General features: G+C 46.8%; 1 protein-coding gene and 1 pseudogene across 3 annotated transcripts in view; one reads left to right on the top strand and one right to left on the bottom strand.

Moving 5' to 3' along the window:
* Positions 1 to 23,858, top strand: part of LOC310918360 (olfactory receptor 14J1-like) — a 537,521-nt pseudogene that overhangs the window by 291,904 nt on the left and 221,759 nt on the right. The window lies entirely within an intron of this gene.
* Positions 4,742 to 10,243, bottom strand: LOC310918364 (C-type lectin domain family 2 member B-like). 2 transcript variants are annotated; one of them, XM_083877223.1, is made up of 7 exons: positions 9,833 to 10,243; positions 6,912 to 7,106; positions 6,456 to 6,512; positions 5,987 to 6,085; positions 5,714 to 5,895; positions 5,486 to 5,589; positions 4,742 to 5,132 (listed from the first exon to the last, which is right to left on the bottom strand). In XM_083877223.1, the coding sequence occupies exons 3-7, from the start codon at positions 6,490 to 6,492 to the stop codon at positions 4,979 to 4,981; spliced, it is 576 nt and encodes a 191-aa protein (XP_083733349.1). In that variant the 5' UTR covers positions 6,493 to 6,512; positions 6,912 to 7,106; positions 9,833 to 10,243; the 3' UTR covers positions 4,742 to 4,978. The 2 variants fall into 2 exon arrangements, with proteins under 2 accessions (XP_083733349.1, XP_083733348.1); XM_083877222.1 differs by having other exon boundaries at positions 6,920 to 7,106.

Raw genomic sequence — 23,858 nt, 5'->3', positions numbered from 1 at the left:
GGTAATGGTAATACATCTGACAATATGTTTCCTTTAATTGGCAAACTCTTTCAGAGCTACACCAACTGGCTGCTAAACATGGACTGGGGTCACACACTGTTGGAAATATGCTTCAATTTGTAACTGCTACTGAATTGACTCCATATGACATAAAGCAGTTACCGACATTATTATGCACTACACTGCAATATATGATGTTTGAATTGATGTGGAAATCCTATGCAGAGAACCAGGGACTAGAAAATTCAAGGGCCCCACAACAAGATCCATGTTTTGGGGCAGGGATTTCCCAACTTATGTGACTACCCCCTAGGAAGACCCAGTAACCCAAACATGCCTGACTTCCCCAATCCTAGCCCAAGCAAAAGACTTAGCAATATGAGCTCAAACAAAAGTTATAAATATGTCTGTGCCTACCAAAACTTATTCAAGTATAAAACAAAGCCCCAACAAATTATATATGCAATTTGTAGAACATTTGCAAGATGCTATGGAAAAACAGATAGCAAAGAGTGAAGCAAGAAGCCAGTTAATACTATAGTTAGCTTGAGATAATGCAAACAAGGACTGTAGAAAAATTATACATGCATTACCTAAAGAGAATCCATCCCCAGAGGATATGATAAATGCATGTGCTAAGGTTGGGACTGGATCTCACAACATGGCTATTTTAGCTTATACTATTACAGCTGCTGTTAAACAAACATCCCATTGCTTCAAATGTGGACAACAAAACCATATAAAGGCAAACTGTCCACACCAGCCTAATACCACAGGGGACACTTCAAAAGCAAAAGGGTGTGAATACAAAATGCAACCGATGTGGGAGATTTGGACATACAGCCAAGGTATGCAGTTCTAAATTTCATGTTAATGGACAATTTCTCCAGAACCAGGGAAATGGGAAACCCAGCTTGAGGGGAAAACAGTGATGATGCAAGTATTTTCCCACCCTCCAGTACAAGCCTGTGTGACCAACTCACTTGCAGGACAAGGGGATCAACTAGCATGGATGTATCCACCTCAACCCAATAGCCATAAACTCATTACAGATTCCAGGCAGTGAGGAGACGAAGACTTCGGATAAACAGGACAGCCCCAGGTATGCTGGACCCAAGTCCTAGGGGAGCAAACACCTAATAGGGCTTGTAATGTACAATGTCTCAAGCAAAGCCTTCACAGATAAAGGTCAATAGCTTGATTGACACAAGAGCTTATGTGACCATTATCTCTGCACACACTTGGCCTCCATTGTGGCCCACCAAGCCTGTGGGATCCACTCTTGCTGGCCTTGGAAGAACCATACAAAGCCATTTGAGCAGCAAGCCTGTTTTGGTAAAAAATTCTGAAGGACAAACAGCTACAATTCAACCATACATGATTGCTGCACCTCTTAACCTGTGGGGGAAAGATGTTCTACCAGCATAGTGAGTCCGGGTGGGAATGGATTTTTCACAGGGGCCACTGTATTAGAGGGTGTAAAGTATCCCACATTAGCCTTAAAATGGCTCACAACTCAGCCGTTCACAAACTTTATGAAGCCGTGTGTGGAACAGTGATGAAAACCACTTGTTCCCCTACCTAATGGAAATCTGAGACTCTTAAAGAGACATTTAATTTAAGGATTCTATTTGTTTGCAAACTTGTTTTTTGTTTACAAAGTGTTTTTTCTGTTTACATTTTTTTTCTGTTAATTGGTTTTTCTTACAGTTCTAAAGTTGAATGTTTTCTTGTTTTAGTGTTAAGTTGTAATTTGTAACCATAAGCAGTTAACCTGTAACATGCTAGCCTAGAAGATTGTGATCTCACCTGACAGCTCCTGGAAGTGAGTGCTGCAACTCCAGTGCAGATATATCACTGGCCGAGGAGAATTAAGATTGTCAAAACCTCCTTCAAATTAAACCCATGCTGTCTTCTACTATCTTGCAAAAAGGGCCCTTGCAAATGGGATAACAGAAAACAATTTGCATTTTAATAAAAACAAAGGCAGGAGATGTAGCGAGGTCCAGCTGGTTTACAGCTGGACATAATGAGTCTGATCATAACAGACCCAATTGGACTGACCTGGCTTGTTCTAGAAGCCCCTTGGGGAACAAAGACCTCAGGTTCCCCACCTAAGACCTGGATGCAGACACACCACTGGCCAGAGATGTGGGTGGTGCAGAGACTTCCAACCAGTAGGCTTTCTGAGCCCAGGAAATTCAAACTGGCTACAAAAAAGAAGCTTGGAACAATAAAGTAGGTTACTGGCTGTTGCTCAGGATTCAGAAGAGGTCTGTGTCACCAGCACTCGTGTCACCAGCACTTGCTGGGCTGGGGGGCAGACAGTCCAACCAAAACAAAACCCCGTGGGGAGAGCAGAGGTGGAACCCCAAAAGCCATGCACTGGCTTGTTTGGTTTGCAGGCAAGAAAGGGCTTGGGCTACTCCACTCTGCTCATCTCTGGCTGCACAACAGCAATGTCTCAGGAGTGCTGTAGGAAGTTACTGTGTCATCCAGAGCTGCTCTGCAGCCCTCAGTTGTCCTCAGTGCTGTGTTCCCACTCTTTTTTCCTTGTCCCTCCAGTAGGATAAGCTCTGTGACTGCTCTTTATCCTCCCCGCTCTTCCCAGCCCACCCCCCTACCTCAGCAAGATTGAGGCTGAAGCTGATTTATCTCCTCTGTTGCAACTGTGCTGTCCCCTCTGTGGGGAGCCCCAGCCCCACAGCCCAGCACACAGCAATGCCAACTGGGCTGGAGAAGCTGTCCTGCACCCCTGGCTTGGCTCTTTGTGGAACTAAATCCTGCCTGTGGGCAGCTCTCCCTGCAGGATGGCCCCAGGGCAGAGCTCCTGCTGCACCCCCTTGCAGCCTGGGGAAGAGGATGCTTCCAGAGCAACTGCCAGAGCTGAGGTTCCTGGGGAGCACCCAGAGCTGTGGCTCCAGGCAGCGTTCATACGGGTTGCGTTCTCATCTTGTGCACCTTATGGGGAGAACAACCTGTGCTGCAGGGCCAGCACTGCCCCTCTGGGCAGGGACAGGACTGAAGGGCTTTCCCATTCCAGAGGAGCAGGCATTAAGCCTTGCCAGGGCCTGGCAGGCCTGGAGCTGGGTCTCACCTATCTGTGCCAGCAGCTCTTGGATGTCTCTGTATCCATGGATAGGGAACAAACACGGAGAGAGAAAGTGTCACACAAAGTGTTTGCACTCTCCATCCTTTTTATACCAAAAACAACTCTGCACACCCCATGTAGAGATCTATGAAAAAATCTGTGGATGGTCAGAGATTGTCTATACACTTCTAATTCTGGCAGCACTTCCCTGATGAGAGGCGACCAATGGATTTTTTTCCCAGCTCTGTGTACAGAGTAACTGTCCAAGAGCTGAAGGGAGCAGCATTTAGGAACGGCTTCAAGATTTTTAAGCAGTAAGGGGAGCTCGTGGCCATTGCTGGAACTCACAGTGTTCATCAGGAGGGAGCGCTGGCTCTTTAGGAATAGGGAACAAGACAGAAGACACTGGAAAAATCCCAGCTCTCCCTGGATTTGTGCAAAGAGGGGAGCTGCAGAAACACTTTGTGTCTGCTCTTGTGGACACAAGGTCCAAGGAGCTGCAGAAGGTGATGGGGCTGGTGGCAGGTGAAGTCCTTTTGCGACATCCTAGAGTGGCACAGGACAAAGCTCCAAGTTACACTGATGAAGTCTTTGTGATGCTGCACATCCTCTAGGAAAAGCTGCTCTCCCACAGAGCAAATACTGGGATTTATAACTTCTGTTGGAAATATTTCAGGTCTAAGTTTAAAACTGCAATATTTTTACCCTCAAGACACAATCATACTGGAGGTGATTGGAAGTGGCTAAGAGCAACTGGAATCATGCTGCAATCTGCTGAAAGCAACTGGAAACACACTGGGATATACTGGGAGAGACTGGGAGTGACTGAGCTCATACAGCAACCATAAAAGGAGTTACTGGATTAATACTAGAGTATCTGTGCGTGACTGGAAGCATACTGGGTTATTGGGAGCAACTGGGAGTATGCTGGGAACAAATGGCATCATACTGAGTGTGACTGGGCTCATACTGGAATCATACTGGGAAGAACTGGGAATAATCATACTGGAGGTGACTGGAACCATATTAGGGGTGGGTGAGAACCTCTGGGACCATGCTGGGATCACAGTGGTATCATACTGGAAGTGACTGGGACAATAGTGGGAGTTACTGGGACCATACTGGGGGTGACTGGGAACCATAGGACCCATTCTGGGAGGGACCTTGGGCCCTCTCTGGGTGGAACTGGGCAAACTGGCTCCGCTGGGGCTCAGTGTTGTTCTCCCCCAGGGCTGTCCTGGGTCTTGCTGCTGCCCCCAGCCCCATAGAGCCAAGGGACAGGGGAGAGACAGGGAACACGAAACAGACAGGGAACATAGCCTGGCTGAGGGCCACTGTTCTCCAGCAGTTTGGGCTGTTGTGTGTGGGCTGTTGCCCTTGGTGTGTCAGAAAAGGCAAAATGACAAGCAAAAATAATCCTAATAAAACTCCTTTCCTACACCCCTCCCTCCTTCCCAGGCTTCACTTTATCCCCAGCTCCCTCCCTCCTCCCCGCCACTGGTGCAGGGAGAATGGGAGGGGGGTTATGGTCACTTCATACTGCTGCTTCCCCAGCAGAGAGAGGAGTCCTTGCTCTGCTCCGGGGTGGGGTCCCTTCCAAGGGGTCAGTCCTCCATAGACTTCTCCCACGCAACTCCTTCCCAGTTTGCCTCTTTATCACCTGCTCCAGAGTGGAGGTTTTGATTGATTTTTTTTTTTGCACAATCATTGGTTTTCACTTTAGCAAATGGACTTATCTCAACTGACAGAGTTTCAGCAAACAGACTCATCCCGACCTGCAAGTTGTTTTCCAGCTAAAATTTAAACAAATTAAAATGATGGAGATTCAGTACCACGTTGTGTGGGGTTAACAGCAGCTGGTGGTAGATGTCTGCTAAGAGGGAGGTTTCAGGTGAAATTCAGGATTTCTGGATCCTTCTGAACTTCACTGGGGTGTCTCTGCAGGTGGCTGCAGATGGAGAATTTCATCTCAGAGCACCTGTCACTGCTGATCCTGTGGGAGTTCGTGTAGGCACAGTGGCCGTTGCCCTGGATGTCAAACCTAGATCAACAGCAAAGTTAGAGTTCATGGGACACAGCTGGGATGGGAGGGATTCCCAGTGCTGCAGGAGCAGGGACCAACCTCCCCAGCAAAATCCCCACGCAGAACCCAAACCTTCCACTCCTCAATTTTCATGTTCTTGATCCCAGGGGATTCATCCAGGGATGCCCCCAAGCTCCCATCAGCATCTGCATCCCACAAATCCATGGGTTGTGTCTGAATGCACAACTAGGGAAAGTAGTCTTTGATTGCTCCCACCTCATCAGATCTATATCTACTTGTGCCTCCTGCCTCCAGCCCCAGCCTTGGCTCAGCCCAGGCCATAGTTTTATTCTCCAGAAGATGGGACGTACAGGGCATTGAAGAGGGAGCCATTGAGCCATTTCCAAGGTCCAGAACCTTCCCTCCAGAGACCAACCCAGTATTCCTTGAAGTTCCCATAGCGTAGGAGGAAATGCTGGAGGTGGGGAAAGCAAAGATTACAGGTACCTCCATGCCACTCTCTTCAGGAAATTTCCTGCAATTTCCAAATCTGCTCCACAAAGACTGTTCCACACCGCCTCCTCGGGGGTTTCTCTTACCAGTTCCTCCTTGGTATCGATGGTGGCCAGTTGGGCTTGGCGGGAGAGGCAGGAGTGCTGACTCCCTTCCCAGTCCACTTCCTCCTCCAGGAAGTAAAAGCACTTGTTCCTGAAGCCGATCCCACTCTCCAGGCAGTTGGGAGCTGGCAGGGTGGGAGCAGTGCAGGGTGGGTGTTTCTTAGCTGAAAACAAGCACAACATGCCCAAGTGACTCATGCTGGGGAGTTTCTGTAGGGAGACTTTTAGGTGGTTCCTGCACCCTCAACCACTCACCCGCCAGCACAATGATGGCAACTGTGAGAAGCAGCATCACGGCGAGCACAGTGACCACAATGGTCACCTTTCTGTCTTTGGTGCACCTGAGGTTGAAATCTTGGGACAAACCACATGGGAAAGGCATGAAGAGCACCTCATGTTCTCCCAGCTTTCACATTTCCCTTATGGGTGCCTTCAACAATTTCCAACACAGCCCCAAAACACACTAGAGGCTCCCAGTGGTACACAAGCTCTGTCCAGGGGGCATCCCAGTGCTGTCATTGGCTTCCAAGGATTATTGAGGCTGCCCAACCTCCTTGCATCACCTCTGTGCCCCCCTCCACCAGGGAACAGGCGCCATCCCCGACCCTCAGCTTGCACTTTGACATTTCTTACTCCCCTTCCTCCAGCTCCTTTGACCATTTTAGTTTCCCCCAACACACTGAGCTATATCCTGAAACATCCCCACAACCAAACTGGGGCTTACTGGTCCTTCCCTCTGCTCTCTGCTGCAGCAGCTCCATCACAGCAGCGGAGTCTTCACCTATGCAAACAAAGCGAATTCCGACTCACACTCAGAAGTGGGGAGTGGGAAGGGCCTGATTTGGGATATTTTCCTCCTAGGACAGTTGAACACCATGGTTCCTTTGCCAGGTTTACGTTTGTGACAGGAAGGAAAACGCAATTTCGGCTTTCAAAACAACAGGACTTGCTTGGTTTTTTCAACTCTGCTTCAACCTCAGCTAACTATTGCTGGCTGTGGGTGCCCTGGAAAGGTTTTGTCTCAAGGACTTGCACAAGTCCAGAAGGCTTTTCAGTCCCAGCCCCCACTCCAGGCCACCCAGGATACCCCAGAAAGTACTGGATGGCCTCATTTGAGCCAATCCTGATTCCCCACCCTGCACAGGCTAGCTTGTGAAGCTCCTGGGGCCAGGGATGATACCTCTGTACCTTCTTCACAAGGGGCTTCTGCCATCCCCGGGGCCACAGAGGGGACCAGGGGCAACTTCCAGGGACACGAGTATCTCTCAGCTCCTCCTGCCACAAGGTGATCTTGGACAACACACCAAGCTCACAGGGCCCAACCAGGTCCTGGTCCCGGTCCCTCCTGGGGCTTTACCAGGATGCTCCTGTGCTCCTAAAATAAAAACACAAAAAGCTGATAATCTTCCCAACCTCTTGGGTAGTTACAGCTCTCCTGAGCAAAGCAAAGCTGGTCCTACAGGAACAATTTCCTGAATATTTATAAGGAAAAAAAAAATAAAAAATCAGCGAAACAGAACAAGGGTTGACTGACACAGACTCAAAATACCTGTGGATGCTGCTGTCAAGTCACTGGCAACTTCAAAGTGTTTCTATATTTATTACAACTATATAAATCACTCACATCAATGCCCAGCAGATGTTTTTGTCATCACTGTATATGAAATTATTACTAGCCTCTGCACCTGGTACTTCCCCCCAGTAAATATTTCCCATATGAGAATCATCTGCCTGTGTCTGCAAAGGTAAGACCCACAAGGATGGTTATTTCCCCTCCAAATGCTTGAATTTTTGGTTTAATTGATGTGGTGTTTTGTTACTGTCCCCAGCCCCCTAACTCCTTCTGCTCCAGGCTGCAGCTTGGGGTCTTTTGGGGTGAAAAACTGATGGGGGAGGAAAAGGTAAGAAAAAGGAGGCACAGAAATTTCTCTCCCTCCAAGCTTTTCCTCTCATTTCCTCTCTCCCAGATGTCTTGACTCCCACCCACTCACAGACCTGTTTTGGATCAAAGCAGTTGCTTCAGGAAATTCTGCAGTGGGGAGGAACCAGCTCACAAACCCTCTTCCAGGGGCACCTCTGGCTCCTTCACCCACAGGTCACAAGTGCCATGGATGATTTAGGGGTGATGGAACCTACCAACCTTCCCCATACAGAGACATTTCCCATTCCTAGGCACAGCCTCTGCTCCAGGGAAAGGCTCCAACTTTCCTCTAGAGCAAGAGTTTAAATAAACAGGCTTGGAAGCAAAAGAATGATGCAGGTTTTTCCTTTCCCCCTTCACACCTGCAAAGGGGTGAGAGGGAGCAGAGCTGGGGAGGGCAGAAGTGTGCTGGGGCCAGGAGTCTCTCCCCTGCAGCAGTGCAGGGACACACCAGGGTGGCTTTGTTCACCTGAGGTTACATCAAGGGGTCTGAGGGCCCCCAAATACCAACCCACCACAAAGACACTGCTGCAGGAGCTAGAAGGGGCAGAAAAACCCCAATAAAATCACTGAATAGCACTTACAAGGCAGCAAAAACTATAATTCACCTAAAAAACACATCCAGATACTCAAAACAGCCCCATGGTGGGAAAAGCTTCAATAAAACCATCTGAAAAGTAATGAGTTCTGGGATTTATTCCCCTCTCTCTTTAATTTGCTACATTTGCTTTATCAGTTAACTTGCTACATTTATTTCAATTCCCCCAAAAGTTGAGGCCATTATTTGGGTGCTCAGCTCCATCCCATCCCTGGCATTTTCCAGCCAGTGCCAACAGAACCAGCCCCAGGTTTTGCAGAGAGAAGCTGCTTTTTCAGAATTCACCCTCACAGCCAAGCTCATGGAGACTGAATCAAATCCCTGGTGTTGTGTAAATATGAGCTCATGGAGACTGGAAACAGATTCTTGAGGCTGCTTAAGTATCATCAGACACTGGGAATGAGGGCAAAGCGTTCAGAGCCACAGAGCACTTGGCTGTGCTCCAGCAGTTTGGGCTGTTGTGCCCAGCGTGTTGCCCTATGGCTCCCAGAAAAGGTAAAGGGGTGGAGAATACCCTCCAGAACCTCTTGTTTGCTTTAAGATTTATGTTTAACATTCGCATGCTACATGTGCCACATGCAATGGTTTGAGCCTGGCCAGGTGCCTGTTGCCACAAAGGCTGCTCCAGCAGTGCCCTCCTGCCCTAGACAGGGCAGAGAACCCCCAAGGAAAGGTTCGTGCTTGGATCAAGGCAGGGAGAGGACACTCCCCTGGTGCTGCCACAGACACCACAGACCCATCTTGGGGAAATTATTTGAATTTATGTCCAGCCAAATCACAACAAGAGAATGAGAATTAAAACAAATCCTAGTAAAACTCATTTCCTCCCTCCCTCCTTCCCAGGCTTCATATTATCCCCAATTCCCTCCCAGTGGCACAGGAGAACCAGATAGGGATAATGGTAACTTCATGCTGCTCCATATCCTCCTGGATCAATCTAAAAAACCCATCCCAGGAGTTCCCCTAGTTGGTCTCCCTCCTTTGGAGTTCTGGAGTCCCCATGAATCCTGCTGATCTCCCCTCTTTGGAGACCTGCTTAGGGACGCTGGGGCACTGAGGGTTTCCTTTTTCCTTGATTCTGCTTCAGCTCCCAGGTCATCCCAGGGCCGTCCTCTTCAGGCTCCCCTCACTCCAGGCAATTGAAGCTTCTGTCTGTCCCTGCTACCCTTCAGCGTTGGGCGTCCTGGCCCTCCCTCATCTCCCTTTTCCTCCAGCCCTCCAGGCTGCTGGTGTCCTCCAACTCCGGTATCACTCCTCTCCATCACTCCCCACTCCGGGGGTCCTATGTTACACTCCCCTGGCTCTCCCGGGGATTCCCAGAGCTGATGTCCTGCCCCACCAGTATTGGGCAATCGCTACATGGACATCCCCTGCAATGTCCCCACAAGAGGCATTCAAGGCTCATCTCTGGAGTTCTGCAAGTTCCAAACACGCCCCCAATCCCCCCAAGAAAACCTCTCAGGGAAATGCGAAGATATTTGTGGCTAGATTTTAAAATCTGCAAGCTCCAAACACCCCTCCAAAAAACATTCCTGCCAGAGACCCCCAGTATATTTGAGGCAAACTCCCCCTCCCTGGTCACCTGATGTATGTAGGGGGTGCAATGCTCTTGGGGCCGCGGGGGCTGTGCACACAGCGAGCAGTATTCCTCCTGTTTCTCCTTCTGCTCATTTTCATGCTCCTCCTCTTCCGGCCCCTCCTCCTCCTCTCTCCCTCCTCTTCCTCCCCGTTCTTTCTCATCCTCTCTGCCGCAACACTGGCTGATGGCTGGGGGGAACCCCATCGGGAATAGACACAGGGGAGAATCCCCTCAGTGCGAATCTGCCCCCTCACCCCCCACCCTGCGCCCCAGAGATTCACTTCAGGGCTTAAGTGCTGGCCAATAAGGGTGGATATTCATGGAACTGCCCTTCTTCCATTCCAGATTCACCTTTTCTCTCCCTCTTCACCTCCTTTTCCACTGTTCCCCCAATCCACGGACCTCTCCCAACACAATTTGTGTGTCCCATACCCCTCCCGCTCTGTTTGGGGATCCCAGCCTCCTCCTTTCCTCCCTTTCTCATCATCCTCCCAGTTCTCAACCAGCCTCCCCCATGCTTGGTTTTGGGAGTCCCAGTCCCATCCTATTCGTTTTGGGCATCCTCCCTCCCCTTTCACTCAGCTGGGAGCCCCAAACTCTTTTACCTGCTCCCTTCCCCGCCCATGGCTCTGCTCACCCCACGGATGGGCAGACTCCCAGCACCACCAGTGCCACCAATATGGCACCCAGCTCCCCTACACGCCCCATCCCAGTGCCAGGCAAGTGCTGACACCCCAAAGCAGCTGGGTTGCGCTGTGGGGTGGTTGTGATAAATAACATAGAGAATAGAAATTCTCAGTTCCCCTAAAGTTGTAGAATAGAGCTTAAAGACTAACTAGCAAATAAGATAAAAGAATGCTATAGTATTTACACAGGATGATAAAGATAAGTGGAACCAGTGTAGAAATAGATGAAAGGTCTACAGTGGGGTTTTTTGCAAGTCATGTAACAAAGAATAAACAGTGCAAGTCCTGCCCTCCTCCCCTCTCCCAGTTTCCCCTCACTGATCCCCCCGCGGCCGGGGCCTTCCAGCACCACCAGTGCCACCCGGACAGCCCCAGCTGCCCCCACAAGCCCCATCCCCAGCGCCTGGCAGGTGCCAACAGCCCCAAAGAAGCCGCGCTGTGCGCTGGGGGGTTTGCAAAGCGGCCCCGCCCCGTGCGGCATTGGGACCACCAGTTCAGAGCAGTGCGGAGCGCAGGCGGGGGGCATCAGCCGTGCCCTGGCAGGGCCGGGCCCCGCGGGGCTCCCGCCCGCACTCGGCCCTGCCGGAGCAGCGCGGGGGGGGGCCCGGCCTGGGCTCCTCTCCCTTCTCCAAATTCCACTCTCGGTGGGGCTGGGGGCGAGGTGGGGACGCAGGTGAAGTCCGTGTGGGGAGTGCCGGGTGCTGCAGGACTGCACCTCGGGAGTCATCGGTGAGAAAAGCTCTCATTGGCTGGAAATTTTTGGGGGGCTAGGGGCTCTGTATGTCTCCATGGCATCTGAGAAGTCAGAATGAAACCGAGGTCTCATTGGGTAAGCATCTTTGAAAGCTTTGTGTACAGTGTGTCTGCTTGAACACTTTTAAGTCAGCACCTCCATGCTCTTTGATTGGTCAAGGGCTATTTTGGAGAAAGGGGGCACTCCCTATCCATCAAATATGGGACCCCCACAAGCCACTAATAATTCCCAAAAATTGGGGGTTATAACCCCCTATCAGCCATCAGTGGAGCCATGGGGTCTCTCCAGCCTCCCAAAATGAGTGCAGGGGATCACTTAGAGCTATTTATAACCCCCAAAAACGTTCAGAAAGCAGCAGGCTCCTCCTCAAAATGAGCTCCTTGTGTCCATATGAATGTGCCTTAGGAAATGTGGGAGAAATGCTGCTTTCCTGGATTCTTAAGTTTTTTAGATTTGTAAGTAAGTCAGGCCTGTGAGTCAGTTACTGTTGTGGTGGAGTAAATCCTACAGGAGTCCTAATTTCCTACAGGAATTTGCTACATTGTTTAACTGAAGTTAGAAGTTGAGTGAAGTTAAATGCTGTTCAGTTTAAGGTGCTGCTAAGTTTAATTAAGTTAAACTAAAGCAACTAAACCCACTAAAACTATGGACTAATGACTATAAGAAGCAAGAAAACAATACCCAATAGAGGTCATGGGGTAATTTTCACAGCACCAGGCCTGCTAGAGTCAGATGGGCTCCATCTATCTAACCAGTGCAAAAGGATTCTAGCCTATGAGCTGTCAAGACTGATTGAGAGGGCTTTAAACTCATTTTGAAAGGAGAAGGGGATGCAGCCAGGCTATCCAGAGATGAGCCCAAGGGTGCTAAGGCAGAGTCAAGGGTGAGGTCAGCAACCCAGCTGAAGTGAATGTACACTAATGCACGCAGCAAGGGTAATAAGAAACAAGAGAAGCTGGAAGCCTATGTAAAAGAAGCATAGCTATGACATAATCGCTGTCATGGAAAGGTGATGGAATGACTTGGATGACTGGAGCGCTGCTGTGGATGGCTACAAGCTCTTCAGAAGAGACAGGAGAGGCAGAAGAGGTGTACAGGTGGCTCTATATATTAGGAAGGGTAGAGGCATCCGTGACTTACAGGGACAAGGTACTCTGCAAACCTGAGGTATTCTAGAATATGTGGTTTTATTGCAAGGGTCGTGGGTAGAAAGGGCCTTCTCTTCAGCCACCAGCCTCGGCTGAAGGGAAGTCCCAGAGAGAGAATGAGAGAGAGCAAAAGGGTATGGGCTAAGAAGAGGGGAGAGAGAGAGCAAGCTGGCAGGGGTCAGAGTGCAGGGGGAAGAGAGCAGAGGTAAGAGCAGGGAAAGGAGAGGGAGGTCCAGAGAGAGAGAGCCAAGAGAGCAAAGAGGTCCTGGTTACAATACATTATATCTTCTTTTGTGATGAATATTCTAATTTACAGTGACCAACCAATACAAGACACAAAATCCTATAGAATCTACATACAGCCTATAAGAACTACTACATTACTATGTGTTATATTTTAAACTCTAAAAACTACTCTTTAGACTTTTCTGTTTTGCTACATTGACCTTTGAATCCCTTAGCCAGCAGAAAGGTATTGTTCAATCACAAGGGATTCTCCTTCACCTGGCTAGGCTATTGTCTTTAGGTTATATAGTAACTAAGACTTGGTATCCTACAACTCAAAGTAAGCTTCCATTTCTATTTCGATTACAGGTTTCATATTTTCAGATTCTTTTGCTAAGCAATCATATTTATAAGGTTTCCCTGATTAATCTTTCCCAACAAGGAAGGATCTCAACACCACTGAATTTGAGATTACTGACAACAAGGTTGACTGCCTGTGGGTAAGTCACAGGGAAGGCCAACGAGCCTGACATCCTGGTGAGAATCTGGTACAGAACACCCAACCAGGATGAAGAGGTGGTTGTATTATTCTATAAGCAGCTGGAGGATGTTTCAGGATCACAAGCCCTTGTTCTTATAGGAGACTTTAACCTGCCAAATGTCTGCTGGGAACTCAACACTGTTGTGGACTGGTGGCAGTGGTGAGGTGCCTTCCTCACCTGAAGCGCCTTTACAAAGGCACCTTATTAGGTGCAGGCACACTCCTGCCCTTAGTGATTTGCTCTTTTGTGAAGGCTGCTTAGGCAGCTGAGCTGCGACTACCACTTTGGGTGACACAGGAGATAAAGAGGTGAGACGGGGTCTTCTAGTCCTAAGCAAACCTCCTTCACTCCTCAAAGCTCAAGTGAGAAGAACCAGGGAGCACAGGAGAGCAGGGATTATATAGGGAAGTCAGGGGGTGGGGTTACAGAACTTGGCCAGTGGGGATTAGGGTTGAGAGAAGGACCAATCAGCGAGAGGATCGAAAATTAACCAATAAACTGGGGTAAAAACCAGGAACTGGGAAAACAGCCAATAGGGAGTAATAAATTAGACAGTGCTGCAGAGCTCCATGGGGGTGCAACACTTTGGTTGCCCTAACTGAAGGCAGTCTCCTGTAGGAGCATCCGTGGACAGCAGGGAGAAGGAACTCTGCAGACCTGAGATATTCTAGAAACACGTGGCTTTATTGCAAGGATTGTGGTAAAGAGGGCTTGCTTTCAGCCACCAGCCTTGGCTGAAGCGAAGCCCCAAAGAGAAAGGGAGAGAGAGAGGGTATGAGGTAAGGGAGGTAAAAAAAGCTAAGAGGGGTAAGAGGGGTAAGAGAGAGGTAAGAGAGAGGTAAGAGCAAGAGTGCCAGGGTCAGAGAGGTAAGAGCGGTAAGAGAAAGGTAGAAGAGAGAGGTCAGAGAGGTAAGAGCGGTAAGAGGGTGGTAAGAGAGGTAGAATAGGAGGTAAGAGGGCAAGCACCTTATTACAATACATTATATCTCCTTTTGTGTTGAATATTCTAATTTACAGTGACCTACCAGCGCAAGATACAAAACCTACAAATTTGCATGTAGCCTATGAGAACTACTATATTACCTGTCCTGGGTTGCAGTGTAGGATGTACACAAAGTATTTATTCTATCACCATCTTCATGAACTGTTGAAACCAGGTGGGCTAGTGTTTTCCCAAGCCCCTGGCCTCTTCTGCTAATGGCCTTTGGGGTGTCTTCTGCTAATGGCCCATTAACGCCTGGCCCATGAGTCACAGGTAACTCCCTCCAGGGGTTATCTCTGTTAATGGGCCATCAAGGACCCACTTCACACTTCTCATGCTATTGTGAGATGCTCTGCCCAGGGGGAGGAGCCAAGCATTCTCACCTGGATATAAGCTGGTATGTGGGACAGTGCAAGGGCACTTACCCACTGGATTCCCAGAGGACCAGAGCTCCCAGACCTTTCTACAGGACCACTGCTTCAGGAAGAGCACTTCACCTGTACTGCTTCCACCATCCTGCTCTGGTTGTATTCTGACCCTGTCAGTGATCCTTTGTGTTATTGCATTTATTTTATTTTATTTTTACCTTTTTACCTTTCTTCTTATTAAATTATATCTCTGACTTGGAGCCTCTCATTTGTTTTGCTTTCAAACCACAACATTACCATGTCATCCTATATTCTAAACTCTAAAGACTACTTTTCTTATCTACTTTTTCCCTGATGCCTTGGCAGGGTGGAGAGGGGCTACATTCTTGGGTCCTTTTCTTGGGTCCTTTTCTTTTCTGTCCTTCAACCTAACTCCAGCTAATCACTATCTTTCTGCCTGCCATGCCTACATTTCAAAGCTGGCCTTCATTTCTGTTTCACTCACAGGTTTTACATCTCTAGTATTTCTTACTAGGCAATCATGTTCGCAAGCTCTTCCTGTCCCTTCTTTCCCAACAGTCTCCTAGGAAGACTTCCCCAGTGGAGCTGTCACAACCAGAACAGCCTAAAGGCTGCAAACTCTCCATGGAAGGACAACACCATCGGTGGATGGTTCAGCAGCAACCACACAATATAATGGAGAAGAAGCAGATCAGGAGGGACTTGGATTGTATGGAAGATGACTTCTTGTCACAGCTGGTGATCAGGCTGAGCAGTGGTGAGACCCTGCTTGATCTGCTGTTTGCAAACAGAGATGGGCTGGTTGAAGATGTGATGGTTGGAGGGTGTCTGGGGCACAGTGACCATGAAATAATAGAATTCTGTATGTTCCTTGTGAAACAAGGAAGGGCATCAACATTTCCACACTGGACTTCAGGAGGCCAGACTTCGGCCTAGAGACTCATTTGGAGAGTACCTTCGGAAACAGCCCTGAAAAACAAAGGGGACCAGGAAGGATGCACATACTGCAAGAACAAAATCTTGAGGGCACAAGAGCAGCCTGTCCCTATATGCTGAAAAACAAGCAGACAGGGAAGATGACCTGGATGGGCAGGGAGATTTTGCAGGAACTAAGAGAAAAAAAGAGGGTCTATCATCTTTGGAAAGAGGAGTAGGTTGCTCAGGAAATGTTTAAGGATGTTGCTAGGTCATGTAGGAAGAAAATTAGAGAGGTGAAAACTCAGTTAGGAACTAACTTGGTGTCCAAGGGTGACTTTATGATGCTTGTATTTCCAATTGTCTGTGATGGTTCTGGCTTCTTTTTCTCTGCCAAGGTCGGAATTAATACATGGGAGTCACAGTTTCGTGTTCAGATTCGGTGTTTATTATTACTTATCTATATTACAGTCTCACTAGCTGTGAGTTCTAACTAGCAAGTTAGAAAATGAAGGTGCTAATCACCCAATTATGAGGTGACATTTATATTATTTATATTTTTGACCCTATGATGACCACCCAAGGGCCACAATGCAGACCTTTTCCACCCAGTTACAGAAAACCACCCAAACCCATGAAGAAGAAGCAAGAAGGTGAAGAAGGACTTAGACAATGCCCAAAGTCCTCCATCTTGCCCCATATATTACTAAAATATTGCCCCATATATTACATATATACTAAAATCCCAAATCTAAGTTTTCACCCTGTGAGATCACACAATACTATTCAAACTATGCACCCACAAGCCCAGTGCTATCACTCAATTTTGGAAGCCTGTTCCATGGCCTCAAGTCAAATGTATTGCCTGCCTGAGGGTCAATGCCCCTCAGCACGGAAAGCCTCAAATTTTCAGCCTCCAGGGTTCCAACAATCATCTGTTCTGTTTATATTGGATATTATGTTCTGCACCTTTAAGAATGGTTCAGAGAGTAAAGTGGGGAGAAAGAGAAATGTCAAGTTTGTTTTCAGAAACTGCACTCACTCCTCCACATTCTGCTCCTGGACTGTGTTGCCTGCAGCATGGACACACAGCAGGACAGACATCTCATTGCTTTTAGTTGGTTTTTAGCTAGCTCAGCTAGCTAAAAACCAACTAAAAACAAAGGAGCTCAGCTAGCCACTTCTGTAAAAGACAATAAAAATGTTTTTATAAATACTTTAATAGCAAAAGGAAGGGCAAGTACAATCTCCATTCTTTTGTGGACACAGTGGGGAATAGAGTTACCAGAGATGAGGAGAAGGCTGAGGTACTCAACACCTTATTTGCCTCAGTTTTCAAAATTAAGACAGGTTGTCCTCAAGACCTCAAGTGGCCTCCTGAGCTGGTAGATGGGGACAGAAGTAGAACAGACCCCCTGTAATCCAGGAAGCAATTGGTGACCTGCTGAGCCACTTAGATGCTCACAAGTCTGGGACACAACGTGATCCATCCTAGGATGATGAGGGAGCTGGCAGATGAGATCACCAAGATGCTCTCCGTCATTTATCACCAGTCCTGGCTCATTGGGGAAGTCCTAGAAGACTGGAGGTGCTAGTGTGACCCCATTCATAAGAAGACCCAGAAGGAGGGTCTGGGGAACTCAAGGCCTCTCAGCCTGGCCTTGGTGCCTGGCAAATCTATGGAACAGACTATCTTGAGTGCCATCACATAGCACCTACTGAATGGCTGAGGGAATCAGAGACAGTCAGTGTGGATTTAAGAGAGGCACATCCTATCTGACCAACCTGATCTTTTTTTATGACTAGGTGACCTCTCTGTGCATGAGGGAGAGGCTGTGAATGTTGTGTACCTGAACTTTAGTAAAGCCTTTGACACTGTGAGCCAAAGCATCTCCTGGAAAAGCTGAAGCCCACGGCTTGGGCAGGTTCCCTCTTCTTTGGGTTAAGAACTGGCTGGAGACTGGGCCCAGAGAGTGCTAGTGGATGGTTCAACATCCAGTGTGTGTCCAGTCACTGGTGGTGTCCCCCTGGGATCACTGTTGGGCCCAGTCCTGTTTAATACCTTCACTGATGATCTGGATGGGGGCATCGAGTCTACCATTAACATATTTGCAAATGGAGGGGAGTGTTGATCTGCTGGAACATAGAACAGGCTCTGCAGTGATTGAAGGACATGGTCCATGCTTTGCAAGCAAAGCCAGCTTATTACGCTAATCACCAGTATTCATAGTTTTATAACTTCCACACAAAATTTTCCACTCGGAACCCTTTGCCCCTATTTATCATTAGGATTCAGGACGGCTCATATAACGACACGTAGAACTCCAATTTCTTCAGAGGGCATTATAGCAAAATTAATTGAAAGACAGATTCTTTTTATATGGTGTTTCAGTACAATGAATATGATTGGTCCTTTAGGAGACCACCTTTTTGTAAACATCTCTACCAGTAAACAAGTTGGAAAAAATACCAGGTGTCAGGAGAAGGATATCTACAAGATTGTTTTGGGTTCCTCCTTATGATTTCCCAGGCCAGACAGAGACAGTTCTGTACTTGGCTTTCACACAGGCTTCAAGATTCTTCCATGAGCCTAAGAATCCATGTTCTGACCACTGTCAGTTCCCACATCTCACCCCTTTGTTTTAAGGCAGAAGGTGGTGTTTGTAATCTCCTGCAGGGCCCTTGCAGGAAGAAGGAACATGGCACAAGAGGTCCCTTTTAGTAACTTAACAGTTACTAGATAGAACTTCAGTCGGGCACTGACTTAGAATGGTCAGGGCGATTCCCTGGCACATGCTATTGAATTCTTCACAATCACATCCAAGCACCAACACCAAGTCTTGCTGTTCATCCTTGCAAGGAGTCAGTTACTAATTCTAATACAGCAAACAAAACATCGTCAGTCTGCTCAAAAATGGCAGTCTAACTTGTCAACACTCGCTACTCTAAAAATGAAAGGGATAGAATACTCATTTTCTACTTGTAGAAAAATCATCTGAATGATGATCAGCATCCTGATCATCATTCGAATGTTGCCTGTTGGCCACATTCAGTTTTTGATGTCACAAGTCAGGACGAACGCACCTTGCAGGTATTCATCGTACCCAGTGTCTGTGGAAACAGAGGCATACCTGCAACCCCAAGTGATGAGCTCACACAGGCCCTCCTACTTATAGTGTTATATCCCGTACCCAGACTTTCACTTGAGGCAGGTACATCTCAATTGATGACTGCAACGAAAAGGAAGTAATTTAGAATGACAAGACTATTTGCATTTTGCGCACACTGCAAGGTGATCAACTGCATGTAGAACCTTTTCCAATTGACTGTGAAGATTTTCTCCAGGCATTCCCCCTTTTTGTTTTGATAGAACATGCCTTAGGATGCCATGAGCACATTCAACAATGGCTTGATCAGTTAAATTACATGTGCACATATTTGAGTCATCCAAATTCAGCAATATGAATGATGTCTATCTACCAAAGCTGCAAGGCTATCAGGCCTCTGGGGTTTACTCCCTGCTGGTAAAGGTGCAGCAAGGCAATGATAGTCAGCACAAGAACTGACAATGTCACAAGCCTCAACTGGCGTTGACTGAAACTGCTTCTGCAGAGTATGTGCATTTTGATGGAGAATCATGCAACACTTTAACTTGCACAGTTTTTTTCAGGTTGAATTTCTACCCATGTAGGATTAGCAAACTTTTCAGCCCCGGGCTTACCTTTGATTATGAAACGTGGTAAGTTAGAATGACTCCGAAGGTACATGAACAATCTAAACATTTGGTTATGTCTGCTACATAAGCAGATTCAATTAGCAAATTCAGGGGTACTTGAAGAAATTGTTGGAATGCCATGGCCACAGCTCCCAATTCAATAATTTTTGTGAGCCAAGCCTGATTTGTGACTTTCTAACATTTGCCAGTCAGATGCATCCTACCAAGTAAGAATGGCTTTTCCTATTTTTCTGAACCGTCAGTAAAAGATGGTGGTCCTTGCACCAGCATCTGCAATGACAAATAGATTGGTTTTATCAATTTCAATAATTTATGATTGGGCAGGTGCTAAACAATCTGCCCTGAAAATTTGTAGCACATTTGCAAAGGAGCACTGTTCACTGTTAACAAAGCTCCATTAAAGGTCTTCTTGTTATGTTGGAAGAACAATTTTTACAGGATCTGCTGTCATTAATTGTAAACATCCTTAATGAAATTTAATTATGAAATGAGCAATTAATTCAGACAACATGGGCACTGAGGTTTTTTGGTTTGGTTTGATTTTGGTTTGGGTTTTTTTTTTATTTTTTGGGGGTTTTTTTGTTGGTGGTGGTAGTGGTGCGTTTTTTTATGCAAAAGTGTGTGAAGATGTGTGCCAGGGCCAAAATGACAGCCCATGGCCATGCTAGCAGCTGATGAGATGACCTACTTCCAAAGGAGCAAAATGACTACTCTGATAAAGGGTGTAAGTCTTGTATTTCTACTTTGAATCTCCAAAGCACTCTCAGAGCTTTTGGAAATCTGTATATTTGCACTTACACTTTCTTCTTGTTGCAGGAAGTGTGATGAAAATACCAGAGTGAGCCGTATGGGCTTTTTAGCTTGTACATATTTTGATGAGGCAGAGACCCATTGCAGGATGTGCAGGATCGGACCATTGTTCATCCAGTTGGCCAATGATACCTGTAGGATGTAAACCTGAATTAGTCATAAAAACAGAAATATCAATACAGAGATTTGCTTGATGGACCTGATTCCTGAGAATCTACATGATCCCAATTCCCACAAAGTAAAACCACAGCATTCGGTAACTGCAAAGCACACCAAAGGCACTTGAGGTATTACATGGGGTACAGTTACATCCTTTTAGGAAAATCAAGATAAATAATTTTGCTTTAAAGTCCAAATAATTAAAACTCAGGGAAAGGTCCATTGTTGGGAAAGATGGGACAGGAACGGCTTGCAAATATGATTGCCTAGTAAGAAACACTAGAGATGTAAAACCTGTGAGTGAAATAGAAATGAAGGCCAGCTTTGAAATGTAGGCATGGCAGGCAGAAAGATAGTGATTAGATTAAAGGACAGAAGAGAAAAGGACCCAAGAATGTAGCCCCTCTCCACCCTGCCAAGGCATCAGGGAAAAAGTAGATAAGAAAAGTAGTCTTTAGAGTTTAGAATATAGGATGACATGGTAATACAGTAGTTCTCATTGGCTGCATGCAAATTTGTAGGTTTTGTATCTTGCGCTGGTAGGTCACTGTAAATTAGAATATTCAACACAAAAGGAGATATAATGTATTGCAACAAGGTCCTTGCTCTCTTGCTCTTACCACTCCCTCTCTCTTACTCTGACCTCTCTCTTGCTCTTACCTCTCTCTCACCTCTCTCTTACCCCTCTTAGCTTTTTTACCTCCCTTACCTCATACCCTCTCTCTCTCTTTCCCTTTCTCTTTGGGGCTTCGCTTCAGCCAAGGCTGGTGGCTGAAAGCAGGCCCTCTTTACCCATGACCCTTGCAATAAAACCACGTGTTTCTAGAATATCTCAGATCTGCAGAGTTCCTTCTCCCTGCTGTCCACGGATGCTCCTACAGTCCATCAGTGCCAGGATGTCGATCTTTTGCATCACTGGATATCTTCTTCAATCCTGAAACAGGGAATAATTTGAGGAAGATTAATAGAAGCACAGTACTGTGCAGTTCAGACACGGAAGGGGTCACCAAGCATCACAATTTTGTGACACACAGAGGACAAGCAGGCAGCAGCAGGTCAAACAAGGAAAGCTCCTCTTTATTTTCTGACTCCATCAACTTATATACACTTTGTACAAAAGCCAAGGATTGGCTAAAAAGGTTGTCACCTCATGGACCTCGTTGGTCACCATCACCATCAATCATGTTCTCCTCCCAGAGGAGAACTATGTAAACACATAGATAAATTCTAAAAATACATATAGTTTACATGAAGCTGCATGAGAACCTTGCTGTAAAAGTTCAGACTCAAAAACAAGAAAATTCAGGGCGACACAGTACCATGATGCTGACACAGGGCTTTCATTGTCAAAGTGTCTGTAGAATTTCCAGACACATAACTGTCTCTTTTGCAGTCACTTTTCTGTTTGTTCTAGCCATAAAGGCTATGCAATGTATCCCTTTTCGCTCCTCAAAGGTGATGGGTGTCTGACATGATTGCTCGAATCTGCTGATGATAAAACATAGGCATATCTTCTCCTTAAGTTAATAAACTGTAAGTCTTGACTGTTGTTAGTAAATCAAAATTTTTGGTTTGATAACTCATTTCCCAAATTTCTGATATAAAGTTGTATTATTCAAATTTATGTGTTGTCTATAAATTCCACGAACCCAAAAACTGCAGACAGCTGAATAGTTTAAATGAATGAGGAATTTGGTAGATCATGTCAGGATCTCCAAGCCCATTCTAGAAAAACCGATTCAGCTGCCACATTTATAAGTCAAAACATCAAGTCAAATAACTCGTATTTAATTTTGCTGCAGAAACATCTGGGTATCACCAAATTTTCCCATCCAGAAGAGCTTATGGCTTGGCCAGAGCTCCAGCTCTCCTTGTGAGAGAAAAAAGGCTCCTAAGAATCTTGGGGTAATATTAATCAAACCCTTTCATTGTTGGTTCCCTCTGAAATTCTGTCAGAGTGAGGATGCTTTAGATTCAGCACAATACTGAAGTGGTTCTATGACCAGAAATAGAACTTTATCCCAATCCTTCAGAGCAGAAGGAATCTTCGAAATTCAGACAACATTCCTTGGAAGTCTGAAAAATACTTAAAAATCATGAAACACACGTGATCAAAATGGCAAGCCACTGCAAAACTAGTATAAACGACAGAAAACAAGGAAAAGATCCTTAAATGACACATGCCTTACAGATGAGTACACATGAGCAACTAAAAACCACAGCTAACTGATCAACAGTACTTATTGTTACCTATAAATTGATATTATGTAATCAATATATCAGTAGCAAGTATCTTAGAAAGCTAGGATAACACTTGTCTGAACAGACATGCTTATATCCTTAAAATGAAACTCAGGAAAACAGTGAAAAAGCTTACAACCAATAACAACTATAATATAAAATTATTACTAATTATTCTATTGTTATCTGTGAAAGGTGCAAGGTTCCCATCCTTATTTTTACAAACAGGCATTTAAAACTTCAACTCTTTTGCCTAGAGATGCCCTAAGAAGAAAAAAAGAGGGGGGGAACCAGGCGAGAAAGCAAACTGCCGTCCCCTCTGAAAAGTTCCGTCGCTGCTCCCCGTGGGGGCAGCGGAGGCTTTTCCGAGTTGACATGCCCCATATGCCCAGCTCGGTCCTTCTGCTCTCCGCTGGCACTGCAGCAGCAGGGCCCCAAGTCACGCCCGCATTGCCCACAGCTCCCCGCTGGGGAAGGGGCGGCGGGGCGGGACTTGGACCCTTCCTCGCAGTTGCCTTCCCGCTGCCTCTCCCAGGCGGGGTCAGCTGGGAACCACCCCTCGCCATCCTCGAGGGGAGGGGTGGGGGCAGGGAGAAGCGAGGGGGACAAGGTGTCGTTCCCCTCAGTCCATCCTGCAGCTGCTCACCTGCCGCCGCTAGGTCCCATCCCTCCATGCCCGGCTCAGCCGTCCCGCCCCTCTCCGAACACCGGTGCGGGGGTGGACCTCCGCCTGCGTCGGGCAGCGTTGCGCGGGGCGGCAGAGGGATACAGCGGACCTGCCCCCCACCCACGGCGCCCGTGCAGCCGGAAATATGTGTTGTGAAATCATGGATGTGTTGGGCATTAACAACTAGAGTCGCCCTAGACTGCAGCCTTAATATGAGGTGGAATAGCAGCCCAAGCTCTGTCTCCATAAATAAAAAACACCCTTGCTGGTAACAATAATGGAGCATTAGGAGAGTGAGAGATGTTGGTGGAAGTGTAATTACACTAGTTATTTTCATTTCTGAATATGGGTTGGCTTGAAGAAACATCCTAGGCTTTAGATTGGTTGACCGCAGAATAATTAAATTTAACACAAAAGTCCATTTTTACAGATCCCAAAAGTTCTAATTCTTGGGGCTCAAGGTTTGCACAAGGGAGATATAGGACCCATTGATCAGAAACATTGGCATGATTTGCAAAATGAAGGACATGAGCTGAACAGGGTTGTGGTCACGTATCTAAAGGTAAACCAGTAAGACACGCAAAAAATGGGTTTCCAGGAAAGGCCGTAGCCAAGCATAAAGTATCTTGTCCTATTAAATTGGCTAAAGTTATCCATATATTTGTTTTTGGCTGATAATTAGACCAAGTAAAAGTAACAGGAGGAAGCACTCAAACTAAAAAGCCTTTGCTGGTGTAAGCCAAATATTACTTTGAGGCAATGGTGATAGATGGCT

The sequence above is a fragment of the Zosterops lateralis genome, assembly GCF_965231275.1.
Source record: "Zosterops lateralis genome assembly, chromosome: 23".
Taxonomy (NCBI): domain Eukaryota; kingdom Metazoa; phylum Chordata; class Aves; order Passeriformes; family Zosteropidae; genus Zosterops; species Zosterops lateralis.
This window is presented reverse-complemented; position numbering and strand designations above follow the sequence as displayed.